The following is a 26315-nucleotide window of genomic DNA, read 5'->3' as shown; positions in this document are numbered from 1 at the left end:
GGCAGGCAGAAGTCTGGTGAATTAGAGGAACCTTTTCCAAAAAGGCCACATGTGGCAGGAACATGGTAAGAGGTGAAATGGGGGTGAGAATATGTGGAAATCTAAAAAAGATGACATCATTGTTAAGAATTTAACTTTAAATTTAAGAAATTAACTTTAATTAGTTGACCACAGTAGAAGTTATGCTAGATCCAATTTTACACACTGGGCTTGTGGTCCCTTGCTAATTTAGAGGAGCACACCAAGTCTTGTGAATTTAAAAAAAGAAAGGGAGAAAAGGAGAAAATGTTTTTATTTTTGCCACATAGTTCTAGGAAAATACAGTATCTCCTATATTGTCCAGTATATTGAGAACAGATATAATTGGACCAATTTATTTCATTAAATGCTCATCCTTAAGATAATGATGCTTCACATTTTATATTTGCTTACAATACAAATGTGCTCTTCATTGGATGATTTAAGGCCTTTTATAGCAGTTTTACGTCAACAGTCTAGTTTCTTTATAAAACTTGTAACATTAAACCCTCAGTTTACCCCTTTTTCTTCTTATATTCAGACGAATTTGTGTGTCCAAGCTTGTTCTAATTTCTTCGAATGCACTGGAAGGAAAATCATTTTTAAGTTTGCATTGATTTGTGGCAATATTTGTATTCAACAATCAAATGCTACACTATTTCCTTTTAAATGGCTATGTACTTAATTAGTTTCACTTGTTCAGCAAATAATTAGTTTCAGAGACTTCTTATTTTGGTATCAAACCTGACTATTGATAGTTGGAGCAGATACTATATCAGGATGGTAATGCATGTTTTCCAGTCACATCGCACAAAAAGTTTTCACTTTTGGAAAAAAAGTTCTTCTTCGTAATATCATCTAATATCTTTCATAATTGTGAAATATCCTTCAACTAGTTTCTTTCTTTCATTTATTTTCTCCAGTACTGCTTCTAGTAAATAGGAGGCAAAAGGAAGCTGGAAGAGAAAACACAGAAAAAAAGATGATCAAAACTCTATATTTTCTCTAGCTCAGAAACATACACTAAATATCATTAAACCATTAGAACTCAGCTACCTGCAACTTTGCACCCATCATGGTACCCTACTGGGTATCTTTTCAGCTGATCTTACTGGATAGTGGCAGTAATTTTGTCTTTTAGAATAAAAATGATAAAAGAGCAGAAGTAAAATGAAAAAAGATAAACGCCTTATTGAACAATTCATGGTTTACTGACCATGTTAATGATGTAATCTGCAATACAAGAAGCTAAGCCATTTGTCTTCAATCAGCTGATCAATAGCAGGTTACGGCCATCTCCAGGGCCCACAGGCCCACAGAAGTCGTACTGTATGCTCATCACTCATCAAAGAATGAGAGAGAACTATCAATATACTTGCCTGTGTTGGAGCCAAACACCTCGAGAGTTGTAGGGTAAAATTTCAGAGGGGAAAAAATGGCAAAAGTATACCCATTGATTAAGTTGTTATAGAAAAGTTTGTTCGGCATATCAAAGTGTAATACACATGTTGCAAACTGCTGAGTTTATGAAATGTAGAGTACATTTTTAAATTTCATAATTTATATAACTTTTCTGGTAAACTTTCATTGTTCCCTCTGCTTCCCTGGGCTTCCTGGAGAACTCCAACTCGTACAATGCGTGTGTGCGCTGTTAAGTAGGGGAAAATCTAAACTGTTCTCCGATTACTTGCACAGCTCCGCCAACTTGCTTCCATCTCCTGTCCAGCTCTCTAGTCTCACAGAAGAGGTTTCTATAATTAAGAAGTTCATTATGTCACTTCTTGGAGTTGTCCTTTGGATTCGCCAGGGAAAGACTATTTTTGTTTCCCTGAATACGTTAGTTGGGGATGCTTGTCAGGCCCAGGCCCCTTTCCTACGGGGAAGTGGCATCGGGCCCTTTTTTGTGCTAGGATGACCACTGGTAATGTCACCCATCAGTACCTGAGCAAAGACTTATGCCCTCGGGAGGAGTTGCCCAGCTGTGCTCAGCTAGGGTGATTATAATTAGCTACACCGAACAGGATGGCTCTTTTCTGAATATGAATGGGGGAAAACAGCAAAGATTACGTAGCCCATGAAAGAAGCAGAGAACAAAGCTGGTCCATAGCATTGCCTCAGATCCCAAAGTTTCTAAGATTCTAATTTAACTTCTTTCTTAGTTTTACAACAAACCGCCTTCTCCTTAGGGCAGCCTAAGTCTCTGCCAGGAGCTTCACACACTGTCTTCCTTGAAACTTACCACTGAAGAAAGCATAAGATACCAAAATATCACATTTCTTCAGTTCTGAAGACACTCTTGAATAGAAGATACACACATTCACTTAAAAACAGTTTTTTCTGGGGGAAACAAAAAACCCTACCACATTAAATATATACATACTGTGTTGGCAATCCAATGTCAGAAATACGAAAATGTGGGGGAAATGCATCTTAGAATCAAGGAAGAAGAATGTTAGACTTCCTTCTGCAAGATAAGGATACTAAAAGCAAATCCTTACTTTGACAGATTGACCTTCTGGGATGCAGAAAAGGATTATATTTGGCAAAACTGTCAGTCTTATAAATTAGGTAATTTAAATTCTCAGGGCATTAATATTAGATGTTAAAGAAATGCATATACAAAAAAACATTAACAAAACTATCAGGCAACTTTCTTTTATGTTGGCCATGGCTATCAGTATCATATGCATTCCTACCAAAAAGCAGACAAACAGGGGTGCCTTAGTGGCTCAGTCGGTTAAGCCTCAAGACTCGATTCTGGCTCAAGTCGTGATCTCAGGGTCGTGGGATGGAGCCCTGCGTGGGGCGAACCTGCTTGTCCCTCTCCCTCTGCTCCTCCCCACCCCCCACCCCCTCCCCGGGCTCCCACACGCACTCTCTCTCTCAAATAGATAAATAAATAAAACCTTTAAAAGTTATCAAAGAGGGGTGCCTGGGTGGCTCAGTCATTAAGCGTCTGCCTTCAGCTCAGGTCATGATCCCGGAGTCCTGGGATCGAGCCCCGCATCGGGCTCCCTGCTCGGCGGGAAGCCTGCTTCTCCCTCTCCCACTCCCCCTGCTTGTGTTCCCTCTCTCGCTGTGTCTCTCTCTGTCAAATAAATAAATAAAATCTTTTTAAAAATTAAAAAAAATAAAAAATTATTAAAAAGAAAAAAAGCAGACAAGATGGGAATAACCTCCCATTTCTTCCTGATATAAACACAAGGTCATTTCCTAAAGCTGGTCAAGGAAAAAAAGGGTTCTCTGGCTAAATAAGTTTGGGAAACAAACCGAACTTTAAAAACTTTCTTGATTTCAGGATTTCTCAGAGGCTTTAAGATACGAAGAGGCACTGTGTGTCTCCAAGAGGGCAATGCAATATCCTGTTTCTGAATTCATCTGTCTGTGCTTTTCTCATGGTCTGTTTATCGTGTTGGACCAGCAGTCCATGGAACATATGCCGCTTCTGTAATTGCTTATGTAATGATGTCACCCGGTACTTTCACCAGGCCACAACGTACTGACATTCATCATCTTATTTGCATATCACATTTTCAAGTTAAAACCTAAGCCTTATTATCTTGTGATCTGAACAGTTTTCAACATATCACTGCCCTCGGAAATTTCACTTCCTTTAAAAAAAACCTATCTCAAAGAATCTGTCTTCCAGGAAGCCTCCAAGGTGGAACAAGGGGTCCATTTACTAATTTACTACTGACAACTCACTTTATTCTCTTCCTCTGGTTCCCAATAAAACGAAAAGCCCCACAGTTAAACACAACTGTTTGTCAATCCTGTTTTATTGGATTGTAAGCTTCTTTTAAGCTTTGTATGGAGGCTAACACATATGGATTTCAAAAAGCAATCAATCTTTTAATCATGATGCACAGTATTTGCACGTCTGTCTGCCCTGCAAATAGGTCAGAAGAATGTTATTATCTGTCTATATAATATGAAATGAAAGTTCATATATCTTACAAGTTGGTTGGAGATGTTTATTTTAATGGTTCTATTTCCTTTTTTATAAAACAGTTCTGAATTTCTTCCTCTAAACACAGTGCTCACTGTACATGCTTTTTATGACTTGTCGTTTACTGGGAAATATAACGCCAGTTCTCAAAGAGGCCTTTCAGAAGTTTTTGTTTTTTTTTTTTTTTACTATATAAGGATCAACTGTAATTTTATAAAATATAAAATTAATGTAATTTTGTAATAAGATCATTAATAATTGAAACAAACTTAGCGGAAGTCTAAGGAGAAGTCAGAATCACAAAACACTTCAAATATAATAACTGAAAGTATCTGTTAACCAAAAAATTGTAAGCACATGTCCCTCCTACTTTATAAATTGTTCCTTACTCATGGAGTAGACTCAATATGTATTCAAATAATGAGTGTACTAGCAAGCCTGGGTTTACAAATAGCCTCTCTTGCCAAGTTTGCACTATTCACTTATTTGGCAAACTTCTTCCATAGACTGCACAGATAAAAACTTCTGCTTAGTCTAGGAGGAATTAATGAAAATTCTTGTTTTCTGAGAGTGGCTAAGAATGGCATTTTGAGTTCACTGGCTATTTTAGTCAACTGAGAGTAATTACTTTTATCACTGACAGATTAATTCTTAAATCTTATAAATCACAGTTAACTTGAAGACTGATGGAACATAATTTAAGCTACTGTGATTCAAGAGAGTTCTGCAAAATCCTATAGTATCAAATGAACATCAGTTCTCAACAGTTCTCTTGATACCTTGTGAGATTCCTTGGTATGGAAATTTAACTAGGACATTGGAACAACAACTGAGTTTTGCTTGGTGCACAGTGTCGTCTTAAAGCAGGTCTTCCTAGTCATTCGGGCTGTCCCTGTCGCAAAAGGTGATTTCTCTTCTGCAGAGATTTCCCCAGATTTCACAGACTTCCAGCTTATCTTACATGTAAACACCTACAGATGTTCGCCTTTAGGAACTGGTATGCTGCTGACACAATCTCACATTTATCCCTCACACTTACAAATTGTGGTTTCATTTAGAGGTGTTTCTGTATAAAGGTCAGATATGAGTGATGGTTGCAGATGTTTGAGCGCGACACTGGAAAAATAACAAAACCTAAAGTCCATGACTATAAAACATACAGATAACATAAAGCATGAGCACTAACTAGAATGTGCTCTTAACAATCAAAAATGGAAAAGTTTTGTGTTAAAAGAAAAAAAAATGAAATAAGGGTAACTTTTTAAATCTAAGGGGCAAAGGAACATTTTCACCATTTTCATTCTTGTTTGGGGTTTGAAAACTATTACCAAGAATATACCGCTTTTAAAACACAAACTGATTTTAATCTAGCTTGAGTCATACTGAAAAGAAAGATGTGAAATTTTATGTAGCATACCTGCTTTTCCTGGAAACATGAAAGAAGGTTTAACATTGTTAAATTAAAAAAAAAAAAAATCCCAGGAAGGCTTTGAATGGAAAATTCTGAACTCTTGCAATTTCAGCTGGGTGTGAGAAATCTGTGTGGGTGGCGGAGTGTGTGGGTTTATGTGTGTGAGCAAGGGTGAGTGTGTGAGTATGCACGCATGTGCATGCATGTGTTCTACGTGCAACAGAGGAGATGTGTTCAGAGTTCTAAGGAGAAACTTTTAGTTAACCTTCAGGCCAGAAGGGACTCTATTTACAAAAGCCAGGGAGATTTATAAAACCCTTCTCATGGCCATATTGCAAGGATTCTGTAGAAGGTAAGCATATTTTGCAGAGAGGGCACTGGGGAAAGAGCCATTTTAAATTTCAGCATTTGCAAGATCTGAAGCAACTAAGAAGAACAGGGATATTTAAAGCTAAAGAAAAAGCACTGATTAAATTCCATACTTTAAATTTGCAACAGCTGAAGGCAGAAGGAATTTTTGATATGGTCCCAAGGCAAGAAAATGATCTCCAAAAAGTGGACTAAAATGGACTGAATGAAATTCAAAAAAGGATTAGCAAATAACAAAGAACAGGGCAACAACAAAATGAAATCAAGACACATTTTCCAGCCATTGCTGGCTCAAGGTTTTTATAGAAATCCTAGTAAAGAACGAGATTGTATTATAAGTGCACATCATTTGCTTTGTACAAGTATACATATTTTAATATATATACCCATAATTCTGTTCAAGTTGTTTAATAAATTTCACAGTTGATACATTTTAACTCTTTGTTTATTGTCCTCCACCCCCGAAAATGTAAACTCCATGAAGGCAGTGATTTCTGTCTCCTTGGTTCACTTATGTACTCCCAAACCTGAAACATCATCTGGTACGTAGTGGGCACTTAGTACAGGATTTTTTTTTTTTTTTAAGATTTTATTTATTTATTTGCGAGAGAGACAATGAGAGACAGAGAGCATAAGAGGGAGGAGGGTCAGAGGGAGAAGCAGACTCCCTGCTGAGCAGGGAGCCCGATGTGGGACTCGATCCCGGGACCCTGGGATCATGACCTGAGCCGAAGGCAGTTGCTTAACCAACTGAGCCACCCAGGCGCCCCTAGTACAGGATTTTTTAATGGATTCCGTGGCATAGGTTCAGTTTTCTCTCTACTAATTCTCTTCATTGCCTTTTCAAGTCCCAATTAAAAAGGACTGTTTCAGGTGTTTTTAGGGCCTGAAAACAAAGCTAAATGACCTCTATTACAATTTTAATTTTGGGGGTCAGAATGGGCAGAACAAATAAACAGTTGTCTCTTAGAGGGCAGAGTATAAACCACTCCTAGTTTGGATATATGGGAAGGTAATATTGATCAGAGTATCATAGGGGTACATCTTCTGTGCCAAATGAAAGGAAACCAATTAAGTAAGAAACAAAATAATTTATCTCATTTATTCATAAGTATGGCCAGTAGACAGAAATTCAAATTCAAAGGCACTTAAGGCAATCTCTGCTAATTAGTGGTGGAGGACACAGCACATGTGATACAAGAAATTTACTGAATTTACTTTTAAATGTATTCTTTTTTTTCTCTCTTTCAGTACTAAGGAGAGCATTTTTTAAATGGAGATACAGTTCACATAACACAAAGTTCACCATTTTAAAGTATATAGTTCACTGGTTTTTAGTATTCACAAGGCTATGAGACCATCACCACTATCTCATTCCAGAACATTTTCCTTACGCTCAAAAGAAACCCTGTACCCATTAGCAGCCCCTTCCCCGTCTCCCCATCCTCCCCACCCCCTGGCAACCACTAATCTACTTTATGTCCTTATAGATCTGCCCATTCTGGACATTTCATATGAATGCAATCATATTATATGTAGCCTTTTGTCTACGGCTTCTTTTACTTAGCGTTAAGAGTCACAAGGTTCTTCCGTGTTGTAGCATGTATCAGTCCTTCATTCCATTTTATGGCTGAATAATAAACAGTCCATGTATGCGCATGCCACATTTTGTTACTCTATTCATCACCTGATGTACCTTTGGGTTGCTTCCACTTTTGAGGTATTAAGAATAAGGCCGTTAGGGGCGCCTGGGTGGCTCAGTCGTTAAGCGACTGCCTTTGGCTCAGGTCATGATCTCAGGGTCCTGGGATCGAGCCCCGCATCAGGCTCCCGGCTCCGCGGGAAGCCTGCTTCTCCCTCTTCCACTCCCCCTGCTTGTGTTCCCTCTCTTGCTGTGTCTCTCTCTGTCAAATAAATAAATAAAATCTTAAAAAAAAATAAAAAAGAATAATGCCTTTAAAAAAAAAAAGAAGAATGCCGTTGTGAACATTCACGTAGGAGGTTTTTTTGTTTTGTTTTGTTTTGGTTTTTTTTGGACATGTGTTTTCATTTATTGTGGGCATCTACCTAGGGGATGAAACTGCTGGGTCATATAATCTCCCCTCTTTAACTTTTTGAAGAACTGACAGCCTGTTTCACAGGAGTGTCATCATTTTACATTCCCAGGAGCAACGTATGAGGTGAGGGTTCTAATTTCTCCACATTCTCACCAACCCGTGGTATTGTCTGTCTTTTTCATTACAGCCATCCTACTAGGTGTGAAGCAGTATCTCATTTTGGTTTTTGGTTTGCATTTCCCTAATGGTTAATGAGGTTGAGCATCTTTTCATTTGCTTATTAGCTATTTGTTTATCTTCTTGCAGAAATTTCTATTCAAATCAGTTTCTTTGCTTTCTGTTGTTGAGTTGTAAGAGTTTGAAATGTGTTCATAATGGTTAAATTTCACTGAGAAGAGCCGGATAGAAGGCTAGGCTGAATTAATGAAAACTTGTGAGTCCCTGAATATTGTTAATGGGATGCATCTACTAAATTTTCTATGGCTTCCATACTGACATCTCCTCCCTACCAAATCTGATCTACGTCTCTGGGTCCCTCAAACTCTTAAAGGTATCATCATCCCTTTATGCAGGGTATTAAACTCACCCATCTATGGCTTCTACTTTCTGACTTCACCTGATCTCATTACTGCTATTGATTCAATTACTGTAACGTGGATCATATCTATCTCACTCTTTCTCTTTTTATGGCGAGGGCACATGCAGGCCCTCATTGCCCTTTGCCTCAGCGATCTTCCTGCTCCCAGTCTCTCTCCCTCCAAACCTGCTGTGTGCTGATCTCAGGTTTCTGTTCTAAAGCACAACTCTGATCATATCTCTGTCCTGCTCAAAAGCTTTCATGGTTTGGTCCCAGCCTACTTTTCCTATCTCTGTTTTTTCCTCTTACTCCCTAAACCATAGAAAAACTGATTTTTGAAGGGTTCTCCCATCCTATTATAATCATAACTTGCTTGTTTGTCTCTGCCATAAATTATATGTTTTTAAAAATGTAATAATGTAAAAAGAGGAGTTACTCCAAGTAAAAATATTCAAAGAAATTAAAAGGCAGCTGTGCCATAAAAAAATGACAGTAGATATTAGAAAGATTTTTTTTTAAAGATTTTATTTATTTATTTGACAGAGAGAGACACAGCAAGAGAGGGAACACAAGCAGGGGGAGTGGGAGAGGGAGAAGCAGGCTTCCCGCGGAGCAGGGAGCCCGATGTGGGGCTCAATCCCAGGACCCTGGGATCATGACCTGAGCTGAAGGCAGACACTCAATGGACTGAGCCACCCAGGTGCCCCTAGAATTTTTTTTTTAGTGTAAATTTATGTAATTACATAAATTTAGTGTAATTAATGAAAACTCACAAGTTTTCATTAATTCGGCCTAGCCTTCTATCTGGCTCTTCTCAGTGAAATTTAACCATTTATGAACACATTTCAATCTGTGGGATAAAGGTTAGGTGCAGATAAAGATTAAATGTATAAAATTACCAATAGTATCAGGACCACCTTAAGGAATGAGGACATATACTTGCATTCTGTATTAAATACAGAAAAGTTCAGGTTTTAGACCTTTTAGTTCTCAGGGAATCTGGCTAAAAACAGCAGTAGGTATTATCCTCTTACACTGGAGTCCCATGCTGCCAGCTTTTTATTTTGTGGTAAATATTTTATTAATACAAATTTTCATCCAATGAATGCAGAGAAAAATTTTTTTGCAACGAAAATTTTGTATGTGTGGCCTAATCCTTAAACCAAAGCCTAATTTTGTGGCCTGATCCTTAAACCAAAGCCTAATTTTGTGGCCTAACCCTTAAACCAAAGCTAAAAGCATGGGGCCAGACTGACTCCTAGGATCTGAGAATTCCCTTACATACAGCACCCAACGCAGAGGGAGGACGTAAAAGAGAGGTTTTCTGACAATTTTGTCTCCAAATATTTTAATAATCAAATATCAATATTGAATTAATTCGTTTTTTAAGGAAATGTGCTCAATTATTCCACAGCTTGATGATCGTGTAACCCAGATACACAGAACTGTATGTCTTACTCAACGGACGTAGGAAGGAACACACACACTTCTACCCACACGATCCTGCGAGCATCACTTAGCCTCTCACAAAATTGGTGGACAAAGAAAACCTTTTCTAAAATTCAGGACAAATATAATTGCTGGAACTGAGAGAGAAGAAAAGTAGGCTAAAATAAAAAATGAGAGAGATGTTTTCTATTTTATAGATTTTTCTCTTGGGTGTAATTACGAAGTGACATCCAAGTGCAACCAATGAAGTCCCTATTTTTTTCTCACAAAATTCAAAGACATCAGCAAAACCACCTATGTCAGTAATAAAAAAAAGTCTTTGACTTTCTAAATGTTTTCGTACTGTCACAGTGGAATAAAATTAGCTTGAAAAATGATCTAAAGGCCCATGATGCAGTTCATTATGTAGAACAGCAACAGCAGAGCTTCCCAGTGTTCATAAAGTCCGCTCCATTAAATTTACCTCCAGTCAATAATTAGGAATCCACAAATAAACCCGGGCAATTAAATCAATACTGCCAGGCAATCATAGTCCGGAGTCCAGGCTCAGCGGCACAAAAAGGCACTACATCAAACTGCAGCATTAAGCAGCCTAACGCCATTTTCAATAGGATTTTTTTGCACTAACTAAACAGAGTAAGTATACACCCTGATAATGCAGAATGTGTGTATGCACGTCTACACAGGTATGTCAAAAAAAAAAAAAAATCAGGGCTGGTGTCAATGTTGCTTTCGTGAAATTTAATAAAGATGTGCACGTGTGGACATATTATTTTTATGGTCATAACTGATGACAGAAGTTCCAGATTCAAGGGTCATACTTACAAGTTGAACATTTAAAAAATTCATTCAGAAGTTTATTTTTGGCATTTCAAGCTTAAAAATATAACCCGTCACAGTCATTACTGAATTCCTTTGATGTGCCAGGAGCTGGGCTAGGTGTGGGGCATGCAACATAATTAAGAAATGGCCTTTCTTCTCAAAAGCAGGTTGTCACCAAAGAAGACTCTGTCCAGGACATGCATGTCTACACTTGAACAACTTTAAGTCAAAGATTGCCAATCACTGTCTGCTATTAATGAAGTGGTTCCTGATAATGTTTCAAAAATATATAAAACTGATGGTAAGAATATCAGTATTTCACATACGATTTTACTATCCTTGACTTTTCCGAAAGTATAAATACTGCTGTTTGTCAATATAAATGTAAAATAACTGCATTTAAGTCTGCTTTTAGTTTTAATCTTTACACAGAAACATACGATGACTTTCCAAAACTTACAGGACAGTAATAATTTTTTGGTTGTTTTGCTCTTTTGAAAACTACGTTTTAGCTCTTTTAATTCCCGGTTCGTTTCTAAAAGAGACAATTAGGTTGAGCAAAAAGAACGGCAATGAAAAAGTTTTCGAATACATTACGTGCTGTCAGTGATGTCAAAACAAAAGCTGGCTACGACTAGAAAGGCAGGGCTCTCACCTGCCAATAAGCTGCCCTTGATCACTTACAAGAGGGGCACATCCCAGCAGACTCCATGTGTATTAAAAAAACACTTGAAAGGAAAGAAAAAGTATCACACAGGTCACAGCGGTAGTCTCAATGGACCCCTCAGGGATCTCAGATCGTCGTGGCCTTGTCATCCTCTATGCAGCTTTCCACTCGGCCCAGGAAATGTCGATAGGAAAATGTTTGAGGGGCCTCTGGTGGACATTTTTTCATTCTTTCTGCATTGACAGGATGCCAAATCAATATTTACTTCCCACTAACAAGCTGCTCGAGGTCTCAGTAGAAAATATTGTAGAGAATGCGGGAAGACACAGTAATAAACAGCTGTCTGGCTGTGAGGAAAACATGAATTGACTGGAAACAGGTCCATAGTAAAAGGTCACCGAAACCCATGAACTCCTCAGGTGTCCATATCAACTACCAACTTTAAAGACATATAATAAAGAATCTCTTCTCCTAAGAGGGCTGAGAGAATGGATCCTTTTCAGGGTAGCAAGCATGGAGGTTGACTCAATACGTTAATTAATGCATTTGCTAAGACCTGTGTTGGCTCTTCCCAAGGCATTTGTTTCATTTGTTAAGTCCAAAAGTACAAATAGAGGGTTAACTTTCCTGTCTACCTATTGGAATACTTCTTTACCTACCAGAAGTAAATGATGTGGTAAGTGTTTACAAAAAGTTAGACATCAAGTAAAAATGTAAGGCTTGGAATATTTTTTTTAGAGGTTTTTAGAGATGAAGGAGAAAAATGAAATACCTGTCCTTCAAGAAGTTTCTGAATGTACAACAGCCATTCTCGGTCATTCTCAGCATCTATCCTTGTCCTTTCTAGGTCCTAAAGGAAGAAAATCAAAAGACCGGTGTTAATTGCATTTACATGAACTTGATCATACTGTTAGATACTGAATAAATTTATTTTTTTTTTGTTTTTTTTAAAAGATTTTATTTATTTATTTGACAGAGAGAGACACAGTGAGAGCAAGAACACAAGCAGGGGGAGTGCGAGTGGGAGAAGCAGGCTTCCCGCAGAGCAGAGAGCCTGACAGAGAGCCCGACAGACAGCCTGATGCGGGGCTCGATCCCAGCACCCTGGGATCATGACCTGAGTCGAAGGCAGACGCTTAACGACTGAGCCACCCAAGCGCCCCAATACTGAATAAATTTAAAGAGATACTGATAGAATAGGGTTCAGTAAAGACCGCATGTCCTTCCAAAGTAGGGAATACGCAAATCTCTGTTCTTAATACTTAATTTATAAATACTGACATGTGGAAGATAAAGCTATATTTCTCTATTTCACAGTACAATTCAGGAATATTTTATTTCTGTCTTCACAGTGGAGCTCAAGGTAGGGACAGAGGTGGCGGTGAAAGCAATGAAAATAAAGTGAAAAATAAGACAAAGCTGTATAAAAGAATCATTTACAAGTGACCCTTGTAAGATAACATAAAACCTTATATTAATTAAAATATCTTACTTTTCAACAGATAATTAAGGAGTAATTGTTACAAATGCAAACAAAATAGGACATGGCATGGCTCCGGTGTTTTTAAATGCTTGCTTATTATAAACAACCAATAACTAACTGATAGGTAAGGGAAACTTCTACTTCAAGTGTTGTAAGCCCCTAAATATTCTCAACCCACCAATGATCAAGGTTAAAATAATTCTGAAAGTATAATGTATTCATATGTGCAGTGGATTATTCGGTTAAAATCATGATTTAGCTTACAAAAATATGGACTTTTCAAAAAGGGAAGGGCTTGGGAAACGAACATCTGTTGAAATTTACTGGATGCCAGGTATCCGGTGAGGCACTTCGCATAGGTTATCATACTTTTTATATGGGAATTTTCTAGAGTTCAATGTGGTTTAAAGAGTATTAAGTCGGCTGGTTTGGGCTCCGCTTGGACAAGTCCAGTCAACTCTCTAGACCTCTGAAAAGACGCAGGGATCTAACTAAGCTCTGATCTCTAACTAAATCTAGTAAATATATCAAGGTGCATGGATCCTTCTCAGAACAGTGTGATTTCTACTGGAGTCCTTTTTCTTCCAGGAGGATGTCCACTGAAGGTTGTGTGGTATGCTTTTCACAGTGCTGTATATTCTGGCTCTAGAATGTATATGTCCAGAGGCTGGGGTGCCCTTACTTCACAGAAATGTGCCAGCTACTCTTTGGAACTATAAAAAGAGATCGTCTCATTCATATACCCAAAGGGGACAACTTTCTTCTATTCAGAGAGAGTGCTTTTTTCTCATCTATAAGCCCAGAGAGGGCATCTTTTGAGACCACACAAAGTTGATGGGCCTGTCTTCCAGAATATGTACCTGTGTTTGTGCACACACATGTGTACACAAACACACACATACACACATGAGGGATTTGGATAATCTACTTGTTTTAAAACTCTTAGGGAACAACCCTAATTTTTTGTTAGGATTCTCACTATCAATCAACACATTTTAAATGTCTATAGTAAGGTGTAGTCAACACCCTTACCAGAGGTACTATCATTTCCTGTGTGTCTTATATTTGATACTGTATTTGATAATGCTCTTGTACTTCAAAGTTCAGAATTCACAAAGTGAATTCAAAGTGTAGAAAGTCACAGGCATTGTAGCTTGGGTGCTGAAAATAGGAAATGAAGAGTTCGCTATCCTATTCACCCAGGGGATGAAAATCATCTCTGCAGGATTCCTTTGACCTCTTTTCTAAGAATTCTTGGCAGTTTAAAAACCTTGGCAAATTGTAGATCCGTTCTACGCCAGACGTTTTTCTGTTTTATTTTCTCCAGGAGTTTTTTGAGCAGCTGGAGGATGTTCTCATACAAACATTTAAGTCCATCATTTTACTTACTCATCGAGCCAAATATTTACTGGGAAGCTAGTAGTAGCCATCATCTCTTTGATGTTTCCAAACAACCAAATCCAATATTCACGCATCAAAGTTCAGAGGCTTAATAGGAAACAGGACTGAGTATCACCCTCAGGGTTTCACAGAAGACTGTCCACAGGATGAGATTCTGCTATCCAAGAGGTCATAAGCATGTGAAAAATGCAGTGGCCTCCCCAGGAGGTACAGAACTGTTACTGAAGACCCTTACCTACATGCACATAAATTCACTCAGACAGGAGTACTTTACCCAACTTAAAGCCATAAGTATATTTTTTCCTTAACTTGATCAGCAATAATTTTGAATTTAGCTAGGAAAGCCAATAGATTTACTATTTTTGCTCATATAAGAGGAAAAGTCCTCAAATCAATGATGACCCACCTTAACTAAATCCATTCAAATTGGCTTAATTAAAAATACTAGCTTACAAGATATATGATTAAATTAAAGAAAATAGAAGAGACAGGAAAGGACTTGAATAACTGACTTGAATAACAAACACGCAGTTCTAAAGGTTTTAGGTACTGGCTTCTTTCTGTATTATACAGTGAAATTTCACTAAATGTTTTCTGAGTTGGTTAATAGCCCTGATGTAACTTTCACGGGTATATTACTAAGCTGACCTTCATTAATATTATCTTGAAGATGAAACTCTAAGAATTATAAAACAAAAGTATGTGTTGAAATTCAATGTATTAAAAAAGCCCTTTATTGATAAATATTTAAATGATCTTACCATTTCATCTTCTGTATCCATTATTTCCTCTAGATCTGACCGTGAAATGTTCAGGATCGAAGCTGCCAAGGTCTGGGCTTTATGGGTTGAGGTTTTGTGAGCATCCCTGTTTTTTCGCATTTTTCGAAACTCTCTAATTTGTTGCCTTACCTCATGGACATCACTTTGTAACTCTTTGACCAAAGCCTGCAACACATTGGAAAGAACGTGGGCTCATATGGAAGTCATAAATGAAGACAAAGCAGTCACAGTATAAAAATGTGAAGATACCAGCAAATCACTGCTTATTAGGATTACTCTGATTTTATTTATTTTGGAACATAGTAGATTGCTCTTTACTTATTGTCTGTATGTAATAAAAGCTCTCTTAAATGTGCCCTTAACAAACTTGCTGGATTAACTAAATTCTCCAATCCCTCTTTCAGATTTACCAACTGATATCCTGGTTGGTGAATGCTTGAAGCAGGCAGGCTACTTTTCATCATGCCAGAGCACAACCGCTCCTGCCCACTGAGCTGATGCCAATCGTCATTTCTGTTTATTCCTAAATGTGTGTATATTCATTGTAATAGGTTAATTACATGATTAATTTGCTTATTACATAAACTGATGAAAAATGGCTGCAGAAAGATAGTTGTTTCTATTGTATTAAAACTGGATCAGAAATGCTTTGCAAGGTCTTGATAAAGGCAAGTTGGGTAAATGTGTAATTAAATTATGTGTGGGCAAGACAACAATAAAGATCAAAAAAAAAATTAAAACCTAGGACTGCTTCACAAGACTCTTTAAGTTCTCCCTTTGAGAGATGAATCAATGCTGGCCCATACCATGCCAATGCATGCATAAGAAAAGAACAGCCCTTACCCTGGGTGGACAGAGCTCTGGACCTTGATGCCTGGCTTTGTGATCTGAGAGCAGGTTAGCTAGATGTTTGGGTTATTTTTCGATCTTTTGCCAGCTCAAGCAAAGTTGCAATAAATAACAGTACTCATGTATACATTTTGCATCTCTAGAATATATCCCTAGAAGTGAAATTGCTGGACCAAAGGATTTGTCTAAGTGTAATATTGAAAGCTGTTACCAATCTTCCCCCTCGCCAAGATAGTACCAAGATATACCTCCACAAAGAACATAGGAAAGTACTTGTTTATCCACACCATTAGCAAAACACCAATTTGGATTTCAGTGTAGTTTGTTTTTTCACTGTATTTTTAAATTTCACTTCTTTTATTAAAAAAAAAAAGTTGAACATCAGCCTTAAGAGAGAATTATATTTCTTTTGTTATTTTTTTCTATTTTTCTTAGTGTCTTATAGGAGTTGTTTATATATTTGCATATTACATTTGTCTATTGTACATATCTAAATTTTTTTATACTTTGTATTTTCTTTCTACAGTAATTAGTGTTTCATGCCAAGGAAACAAATATTTCTTTTTTTTAAAAGATTTTATTATTTATTTGTCAGAGAGAGAGAGAGAGAGCACAAGCACGGGGAGTGGGAGAGGGAGAAGCGGGCTCCCTGCTGAGCAAGGAGCCCGATGTAGGGCTCGATCCCAGGACCCCGTGATCATGACCTGAGCTGAAGGCAGACGCTTAACCGACTGAGCCACCCAGGCATCCTGGAAAAAGTATTTCTTATTTTTTATATACTTGATGATTCTTTTCTTTCTCACTTTTAAATTTTGTGTGATACTTCAAAAAGCATTCTCCACAATGAGATATATATAAAAACGCATTTTCTATCCATGATTTTTTTCTGCTACTTTTAAGTTTTTATTTTTCATTTTAAAAATTTTAACCCGTTTGTCATCATTTAGAAATTTTTACATAAAATCATAGTCATCCCACAGCCACTTATTAAAAAGTTCAACTTGGGGTGCCTGGGTGGCACAGTCAGTTAAGCGTCCGACTCTTGGTTTTGGCTCAGGTCATGACTTCAGGGTCGTGAGATCAAGCCCCACGTCAGGCTCCAGGCCCAGCACAGAGTCTGCTTAAGACTCTTTCCCTCTGCCCCTCCCCACCCCATTCTCTTTGTCTCTCTCTCTCTAATAAAATATATCTTAAAAAAAAATTCACCTTTCTCCCACCCATCTCCTGTGTGTTTGGGTCAGTGTCTGGACTTTCTGTTCCATCCCATCTCTCTTTTTATTAGTGAAGCTTTATAACATATTTAAACTAGTAAGGCTTTATAATAAATGTTAACATCTGGCAGGCCTAGTTCCCTCTTACTACCCTTCTTTTTCAGGTTTTTCTTGGTAATTTTTGCTTGTTTCATTTTCCATATGAACTTCCATGTGAACCTTGTCTAGTTTCCCTCCCCCTAAAAAACAAATCTTACCGGTTATTTTATTTCAATCATGTTAAATTCCATTTGGGTCAGGGTAACCTTTTAGCATGTTGAGTCTTCCTAATTGAAGACCATGGTATTCCCTTCCAGTTAAGCCTTATTTGTGTTTCTTAGGATCATTTTTAACTTTTCTCTCTCTAGTTTATTTCTCTTGCTAGCTTACTTACTTGGAGGGAAATTATTGTTGAATTACGGGTTTGATATTTGTTCTGCTCCATTATTTGTTTTCTTCTTTCAAGACTCCAATTATACATATGTTGAATCTCTGTCACTTGCTTCATAAATCCTTTTTCCCCTAATATGCTTTATTTTTTAATTGAGGCATAATTATGAATGAAATAGTGTGTACACTGTAAAGGTTTAGTTTAATGAGCTTTGATAGTTTATGCATGTATGCAGCCACCACCCTGTTCAGGATAGAGAAAGTCTTCATACTCCAGAAATTTCTCTGATGCCCTTTCCTAGGCAATTTTTCCCACACCCAAACAGCAATTGTTCTCACACACACATTCATATGAGACCAGCAATATATGTATTTCCTGAAATAATTTCTTGTCTTTTACTTCTTTACTTTGTCTGCCACCTTGCTTCCATCTGCTCTTATGACTCCTCATCTTTTTCCTAAATTCTTACATTTAATTTCACCTTAAACATGTGCTTTTTAGAGGAAAATATTTCATTAATATTTCAAATTCATACTAAAATTTTTCATCTGTTCTGTAGCAACTTATCTGTGGTGAAACTTATTTTCCTGCCACTTACTTTTTCTGTTTTTCCTCCATTCTTATTCTTGTACATTTGCACAGATACTGTGTTGGTTCATTTCTCTGGACTCATTTTTGAAGGAGAAGAGTTTTTTCCTAGATCACCTATTTATAGAAAGTTACATGGCAGAAGGGCCTGTGGTATGTTCCAGGCTAGTGAAATTTTGCATACGACTTTAATTTTTTTTGATGAATTCCATTTGCCAGGTTTTTTTTTTTTTTTTTTTGGTTTGCTTGCTTTTTTTGTTTGTGTGTTTGTTTGTTTTACAATATAAGGAATCTTTTTTCTTGGCTGCTATGAGAAAAGATCCCTCCTTCAGATATTCCTTGTCTCTTTTATTCTTCATTAAGCCCTATCTCCTTATGGAAGCAAACCAGTTATAGGATGGCTATCACAAACCACTGCAGACCTGTTACACTGCTGCAAATAGTGGATGTTGGATTTGTACCTCATGTGAACTTCATTTTCTAAGAGGTCTTGATCTTTCAGAGGTCTGTAGGACCTAAGTCTTCTTTCCCTGGTTCCTTATTTCTGTGTTCTTTTGTATACTTTCACCAATCTTACCTGTTTTTCACGGTTCTTCTATGTCTTTTGAAATACAGAGTTTTAGTTCTGACCTACGTTGACTGTGAAAAGGAGTTGAATTTGTTTCTCATTCTTGCTTGCTGCTTGATTCCAAGGGACAGAGTAGGTGTAATGATGATTTTACCCCTCTATAATCAAGACAGAATTTTCCAAAATGCACTTTCTCCTAATATTTCCAGTTCTTGACTACTATGAATAAAACTGCTATAAATTTTGCTGTACACATTTGTGTGTATGTTTGTACACATATGTTTTTATTTCTCTTGGGTAAATACCTAGAGGTAGAATTGCAGAGTCATATGGTAGGTAAATGTTTCATTTATTAGAACTTTCAGAGCTTTCCACGAAATCTTGCACCACCAACAGTGGATAAAAATTCTCCATTCTCCACATTCATTCCAACATTGGTGGTTTACAAGTCTTCTCTTGAATTTATTTAAAGAATTTGTTTAATGCTATTGTAAGTTGAAAATTTTCTATTTCATTTTCTAATTGTTTACTGCTAATATATAGAAATACATTTGATTTTTGTACTTTGACCTCATATCTCATGAAATGGTTAAACTCTCTTATTAACACTAGTAGCTGTTTTATAAATCTTTAGGATTATCTACATAAAGAATCATGTCTCATCAGAGAAATGTAAATCAAAACCACAAAGATTAGTTACTTACAAAGCCAGTATGAATGTTAAAAAACAAAAGTAGTAAAAATAGCTATGAAAACAACAATTAGTTAAGGGATACAAAGATAAAAAGATGGAAAATATAGCATCAAAAACAAAACATGGATTGAGAATAAAAATGTTGCGCTTTAGAATGGGATCAAACTTAAGTTGTTATCAAAATAAAATAGACTGTTATAGACATAAGCTATTATATGTAAGACTCATGTAACCACAAGGGAAAAAAAGCTATAGGAAATACACAAAATATAAAGAGAAAAGAGTATAAGTATATCTTATATATGAATAAACTCATGAAACCACAAAGCAAGCAAGCAAGAGAGGAACTACAAAACCAGCTAGAAAACAATTAACAAAATAACAATAAGCACATACCTATCAATAATTACTTTAAATGTAAATGGACTAAATTCTCCAATCAAAAAACATAGTTTGACTGAATGAATAAAAAACCAACACTCATCTATCTCCTCCCTACAAGAGATATGCTTTAGATGTAAGAACATACACAGATGGAAAGTGAAGGGATGGAAAAAGAAATTCCATGCAAATGGAAACCAAAAGAGAGCTGGAGTAGCTACACTTATATCAGATAAAACAGACCTTAAAACAAAGACTGCAGTAAAAGATGAAGAAGTTTGTTACATAATGATAAAGGGTTAATCTAACAAGAGGACATAATTTGTAAATATTTATGCACCCAACCTAGGAACATCTAAATATATAAAGCAAATATTAATAGACCTAAAGGAAGAAATAGACAGTAACACAATAAAAGTAGGGGATTTTAATACCCACTTATATCAATGGATAGGTCATCGATACTGAAAATCAGTAAGGAAACATCAGCCTAAATGACATACTACCAGATGTATTTAACAAATATTTGCAAAACATTCCATCCAAAAGCAATAGAATACACATTCTTCTCAAGTGCACACGGAACATTTTCCAACAGACATCATTTTAGACCACAAAACAGAACTTAATAAATTTAAGAGAACTGAAATCATATCAAACATCTTTTCTGACCACAATGATATGAAACTAGAAATTAATTCCATGATGAAAACTTGGAAAGTTAAAAAATATGTGAAGTTTAAACAACATGCTACTGAATAACCAATGGGCCAAAGAAGAAATCAAAAGAGAAATAAAAAAAATACCTTGAGACAAATGAAAATGGAAATGTAACACCAACATTTAGGGGATGCAGCAAAAACAATTCTAAAAGGAATGTTCAGGGGCACCTGGGTGGCTCAGTCAGTTAAGTGTCTGACTCTTGATTTTGGACCAGGTCATGATCTCAGGGTCATATCGAGCCCTGTGTCAGGCTCCACACTGCACTGCCTGCTTGAGATTCTTTCTCCCTCTGCCCCTGCTCCCCCTCTTGTGTGTGCTCTCTAAAAAACTAAAACTAAAACTAAAAATAAAAGGAAAGTTCATAGTGATAAATGCCTACCTCAAGAAACAAGAAAAGTGTCAAATAAAGAATGTAACTTTACACCTCAAGGAATTAGAAAACGAAAAACAAATGAAGTCCAAAGAAAGTAGAAAGAAGGAAATAACAAAGACTAGAGCAGACATAAATGGAGACTAAAAAGGCAACAGAAAAGATCAATGAAACTAAGAGCTGGTTCTTTGAAAAGATAAACAAAACTGACAAACCTTTAGCTAGACTCATCAAGAAAAAAAGAAAGGATGAAAATAAATCAGAAATGAAAGAGATGCTATAACTGATACCAGAGAAATATAAAAGATCATAAGAGACTATGAACAACTACATGCCAACAAGTTAGACAACCCAGAAGAAATGAATAAATTCCTAGAACCATATAACCTACTAGAACTGAATTATGACAAAATGGAAAATCTGAACAGACTCATTACTAGCAAGGTGATTGAATCAGTGATCAAAAACCTCCCAACAAACAAAAGTCCAGGACCAGATGGCTTCACTGGTGAATTCCACCGAATATTCAACTAAGAATTAATACTAATTCTTCTAAAACTCTTTCAAAAAGTAGATGAGGGTCAAACTCTTCCAAACATATTTTATGAGGCCAATATTACCCTGATACCAAAACCAGAAAAGGATGTCCCCTCCAGCACATACACACACACATACACATTATAGGCCATTATTCCTGATGAGCATAAAAGCGAAAATCCTCAGCAAAATACCAGCAACCTGAATTCAACAATACATGAAAAGGATCATATACCATGATAAAGTGGGATTTATTCCCACAGATGCAAGGATGGCCCAACATTCACAAATTTGTCAATGTGATACACAACATTAACAAACAAAAGGATAAAAATCATATGATCATCTAAACAGATGCAGAAAAAGCACTTGACAAAATTCAACATCTGTTTGTGATAAAAGCTCTCAACAAAGCGGCTATAGAGGGAATGTACCTTGACATAATAAAGGCCATATAGGAGAAGCCCACAGCTAACATCATACTCAAAGGAGAAAAGCTGAAAGCTTTTCCTCTAAGATCAGGAACAAGACAAAGACTGGACGTGTACTCTTGCTACATTTATTCAACATAGTATTGGAGTCCAGCCAGAGTAATTAAGGGGGAAAAAAGCATCTGGATTGGAAAGGAAAAAGTAAAACTGTCACTATTTGTAGATGACATATTATATATAGAAAAACCTAAACATTCTATCAAAAAACTGTTAGAACCAATCAACAAATTCAATAAAGTTGTAGGATACAATATCAATACACAAAAATCAATCACTGTTGTTTACACTAATAATGAAGTATCAGAAAGAGAAATTAAGAAAAAAATCCCATTTATAAGTACATCAAAAAGAATAAAATACCTAGGAATATATTTAATGAACAAAGTGAAAGACTTTATATATTGAAAACTATAAGACATTAATGAAAGAAATTGAAGAGGACACAAGTAAATGGATAGATATTTCATGGTCATGGATTAGAAGAATTAATATTGATAAAATGTCCACACTAGCCAATCTACAGGTTCAGTGCAATCTCAAACTTTCAATAGCATTTTCCACAGAAATAGAACAAACAATCCTAAAATTTGTATTGAACTACAAGATTCCAAACAGTCAAAGCAATCTTGAGAAAAAAGAACAAAGGTGGAAGTATCATGTTCCCTGATTTCAAATTATATTACAAAGCTATAGTAATCAAAGCAATATGGTATTGGCACAAAAACAGACACATAGTTCAGTGGAATGGAATACAGATCCTAGAAATAAACCCATACATATATGGTCAATTAATTTATGATGAGAGAGACAAGAATGTACACTGGAGAAAGGATAGTCTCTTCAATAAATGGTGTTGGGAAAATTGGACAGCCATATGCAGAAGAATAAAACCCAACCACTATCTCACACCATACCCAAAGGGATGGAAAATAAAAGGAAACTCAAAATGGATTAAAGACTTGAAGATAAGACCTGAAACCATAAAACTACATAGAGAAAACATAGGCAATAAGCTCCTTAACATAGGTTTTGGTGATTTTTTTTTGATTCTGACACTAAAAGTGAAAGCAAAAAAAAAAAAAAAAAAAAAAATAAACAAGTGGGACTACATCAAACTAACAAACTTCTGCACAGCAAAGGAAACCATCACCAAAATGAAAAGGCAACCTCCTGAATGGGAGAAAATATTTGGAAATCATATTTGATAAGGGCTAATATTCAAAATATACAAAGAACTCATACAACTTAACAAAAAACAATCTGATTAAAAACTGGGCAGAGGATCTGCATAGACCTTTTTCTGAAGAAGATATACAGAAGACCAATAGGTATATGAAAATATGCTCAACATCACGAATCATCAGGGAAATGCAAATGAAAACCACAATGAGATATCACTTCACACCTGTTAGAATGGCTATTATCAAATAGGTAAGAGATAACAAATGTTGGCAAGGACGGGTCAAAAAGGGAACCCTGTGCACTGTTGGTGGGAATGTAAATTGGTGCAGCCACTATGGAAAACAGAATAGAGGTCCCTCAAAAATTAGAAGTGGAAGTACCATATGATGCGGCAATCCCACTTCTGGGAATATATCCAAAGGAAATGAAAACAGGATCTGAAAGAAATATCTGCCCTCTCATATTCATTGCAGCATTATTCACAATAGCCAAGACATGAAAGAAAACATGGTATATATATGCAGTGGAATATTATTGAGCCATAAAAAGGGGGAATCCTGCCATTTGTGACAACATGGATGGACCTTGAGAGCATTATACCAAGTGAAATAAGTCAGATAGAGAAATACAAATACCATATGATGTCTCTTACCTGTGGAACCTAAAAAAGCTGAATTCATAGAAGCAGAGAGTAGAACGGTGGTTGCCAGGGGCTGAGGGGTGGTGGGAAGGAGACATTGGTCAAAGGGTACAGACCTCCAGTTCTAAGATAAATAAATTCCAGGGTGTAATGTAGAGCATAGTGACTATAGTTAACAAAACTGTATTGTACACTTGAAAGTTGCTCTAAGAGTAGATATTAAATGTCTTTACCATAACAACAACAGCAACAACAAAATGGTAATTATGTGAGGTGTGATGGATATGTTAACTAACCTTATTGTGGTAAACATTTCATGATATACACATATACCACATCATCACACTGTATACCTAAAATTATACAGTGTTATATGTCAATTATATCTCAGTAAAGTTGGGAAAAAAAGAACAGAAAAAATCATAATTAAGAGAGTAGATCCCTGCCAAAGTATTAACATTGTACATATAAAAATAAAATTACTGTGCTCCACAAATGTTCTCATTAAAGAAGCAAGAAGTTTATATGCCCAAAACATCTTACTAAATCTTTCCAAAGCAAGTACATATTGGTAAGTAAATGATTTAAGCTTCCAGCTAAATGGTGTTCTTTGGCTGATATTTATTTCAGAGCTAACAAAAAGCACTGAGAAGACAGAATCTGGCATTTGACTCTCACATATAAGCACATTAAAAAGCCTATATCAGGGCTCAATCACACTGAGCAAAGACTTCTAGGAATTTTCCCTGTGTGTTTTACTCAGTTACTAGGAGGATTCGAAGCCTCAGCTCTGCCATATACACCTAGCCCACATGCTCAAAGCACTTGATTTTACCCCAGGGCAAAATTCCATATTCAAGACTAGATCTAGAACAGATGGTCATTCCACCTCTTCTCTAATCTGGTTGTGCCCTGTGAAAAATGCACAGACTAAAGGGAACACAGATTCCACAACAGGGCCAGAACAGACATTATTGCTATTAATACTAGTAATAATATGTATTAAGCACTTTTGTGTTTATGATACCCTAACAAGCTCTGTACAGAATGAGACCTGGTGATCACAATGTTCCATGTAGGAACCAAGTACATTCTTTAACTATGCTCTTTATGGAGTGTGCACAGCTCTAGCCTTCACAGAGTTTTCAATCTAAGCAGTGGTTAGGTATCTAGTACCATTCTTGAGCCAGATATAAAATCAATTCCTTGAGAACTGAATGAGTCTTATTACATGACAGTACTTTGGGGATAATGAATGACAGTATGTTCCGTGGGAAGGAGACTGTGTGCAAAGGCAGGAGTGAACATACTATGGGGGAAAGTTGGAGAGTAGTGGGGAAGAAGATTAGATTCTAAGCAGGATAGGGCCAAATTATGGAAGGTGTTAAATATTTAAAAAGCTGAGCTCTAGCACAGTAAAGATCTAGGAAGTCACTGATGGTATGTAGCCTCAGACAGTGGCTCCTGAGCATTTCCACCTGATCCTAGGGCCATGTGTGCAAGGAAGAGAAGGATCGTAGACATCTCATTCCTCAGAGTCAAATGTCCAGTCTTTGCCAATGTTTCTGGTTTGGCATTGATTTGCTGGTTGCCCTTTATTAGAAAAATGGATTAAGCAGCAGAAATAGCACCAGTATCAACTACATATTGGCTCTAAAATAAAGTGAAGAAAAACAAATTTCAAATTACCATTAGGCTTCGATTAAACACCAAATCATATATAGATTCAGTTGAATCTATATACATATATAAAACAACTGAAGGCAGTGTTTTAAAAACTATGTTATGCATAATCATCACCTAACTTGTTAACTTCAGCTTATTGGGCCCCACCCCTACCAAGATTTTGATTCAATAAATTTGGGGCCCTAGGGGCGCCTGGGTGGCTCAGTCGTTAAGCATCTGCCTTCGGCTCAAGTCATGGTCCCAGGGTCCTGGGATCGAGTCCTGCATTAGGCTCCCTGCTTGGCGGGGAGCCTGCTTCTCCCTCTGCTACTCCCCCTGCTTGTGTTCCGTCTCTCGCTGTGTCTCTCTCTGTCAAATACATAAATAAAATCTTAAAAAAAAAAAAAATAAATTTGGGGCCCTAAATTATGCATTTTATTTAAAAGCAATAGAATCAGTTGATTCTAAGGAAGGTAATCCAGTACCAAAAAGAAACAAAGTGGAAAGGTTCTGAAAGAGTACTAAAAATGGCTTATCGATATCTTTTGTCTTTTCCTATTATGTAATCTTTAATATGTTACTCAAATGACAACGACATGAAACCACAGAAATCCTGAATTTATCTATTAGGACATTTATACTTGGGGCAGCTGGGTGGCTCAGTCGTTAAGTATCTGCCTTCGGCTCAGGTCATGATCCCAGGGTTCTGGGATCGAGCCCCACATCGGGCTCCCTGCTCCACAGGAAGCCTGCTTCTCCCTCTCTCACTCCCCCTGCTTGTGTTCCCTCTCTCGCTGTGTCTGTCAAATAAATAAAATCTTAAAAAAAAAAAAAAGACATTTATACTCTACATCATTGTTGGTGAAAAATATGAAGGATTGATATGTCACTCTTCAACAATTAGAAATTAGACACTATGATTAAATATTCAAATCCTTGGACAAAAATAAAAACCTTGTTTTTTAAAAGATAATTTTTGCCAAATTACTTTCTGTGAACAA

General features: G+C 36.7%; 1 protein-coding gene across 2 annotated transcripts in view; it reads right to left on the bottom strand.

Annotated features, from left to right (window-relative positions):
* Positions 1–287: 287 nt before the first annotated feature.
* The window catches only part of CNTLN (centlein), a 306857-nt gene continuing 280829 nt past the window's right edge, over positions 288–26315 (bottom strand). For both annotated transcript variants that reach the window (XM_044920332.1, XM_044920333.1), the window contains exons 24-26: positions 14965–15150; positions 12092–12169; positions 288–974 (exon numbers count right to left, since the gene is read on the bottom strand). In XM_044920332.1, coding sequence (XP_044776267.1) covers positions 873–974; positions 12092–12169; positions 14965–15150 — 366 coding nt within the window. In that variant the 3' untranslated portion in view covers positions 288–872. The remainder of the gene's footprint in view (positions 975–12091; positions 12170–14964; positions 15151–26315) is intronic.

This window comes from Neomonachus schauinslandi, chromosome 13 (genome assembly GCF_002201575.2).
Source record: "Neomonachus schauinslandi chromosome 13, ASM220157v2, whole genome shotgun sequence".
NCBI classification, from domain to species: domain Eukaryota; kingdom Metazoa; phylum Chordata; class Mammalia; order Carnivora; family Phocidae; genus Neomonachus; species Neomonachus schauinslandi.
This window is presented reverse-complemented; position numbering and strand designations above follow the sequence as displayed.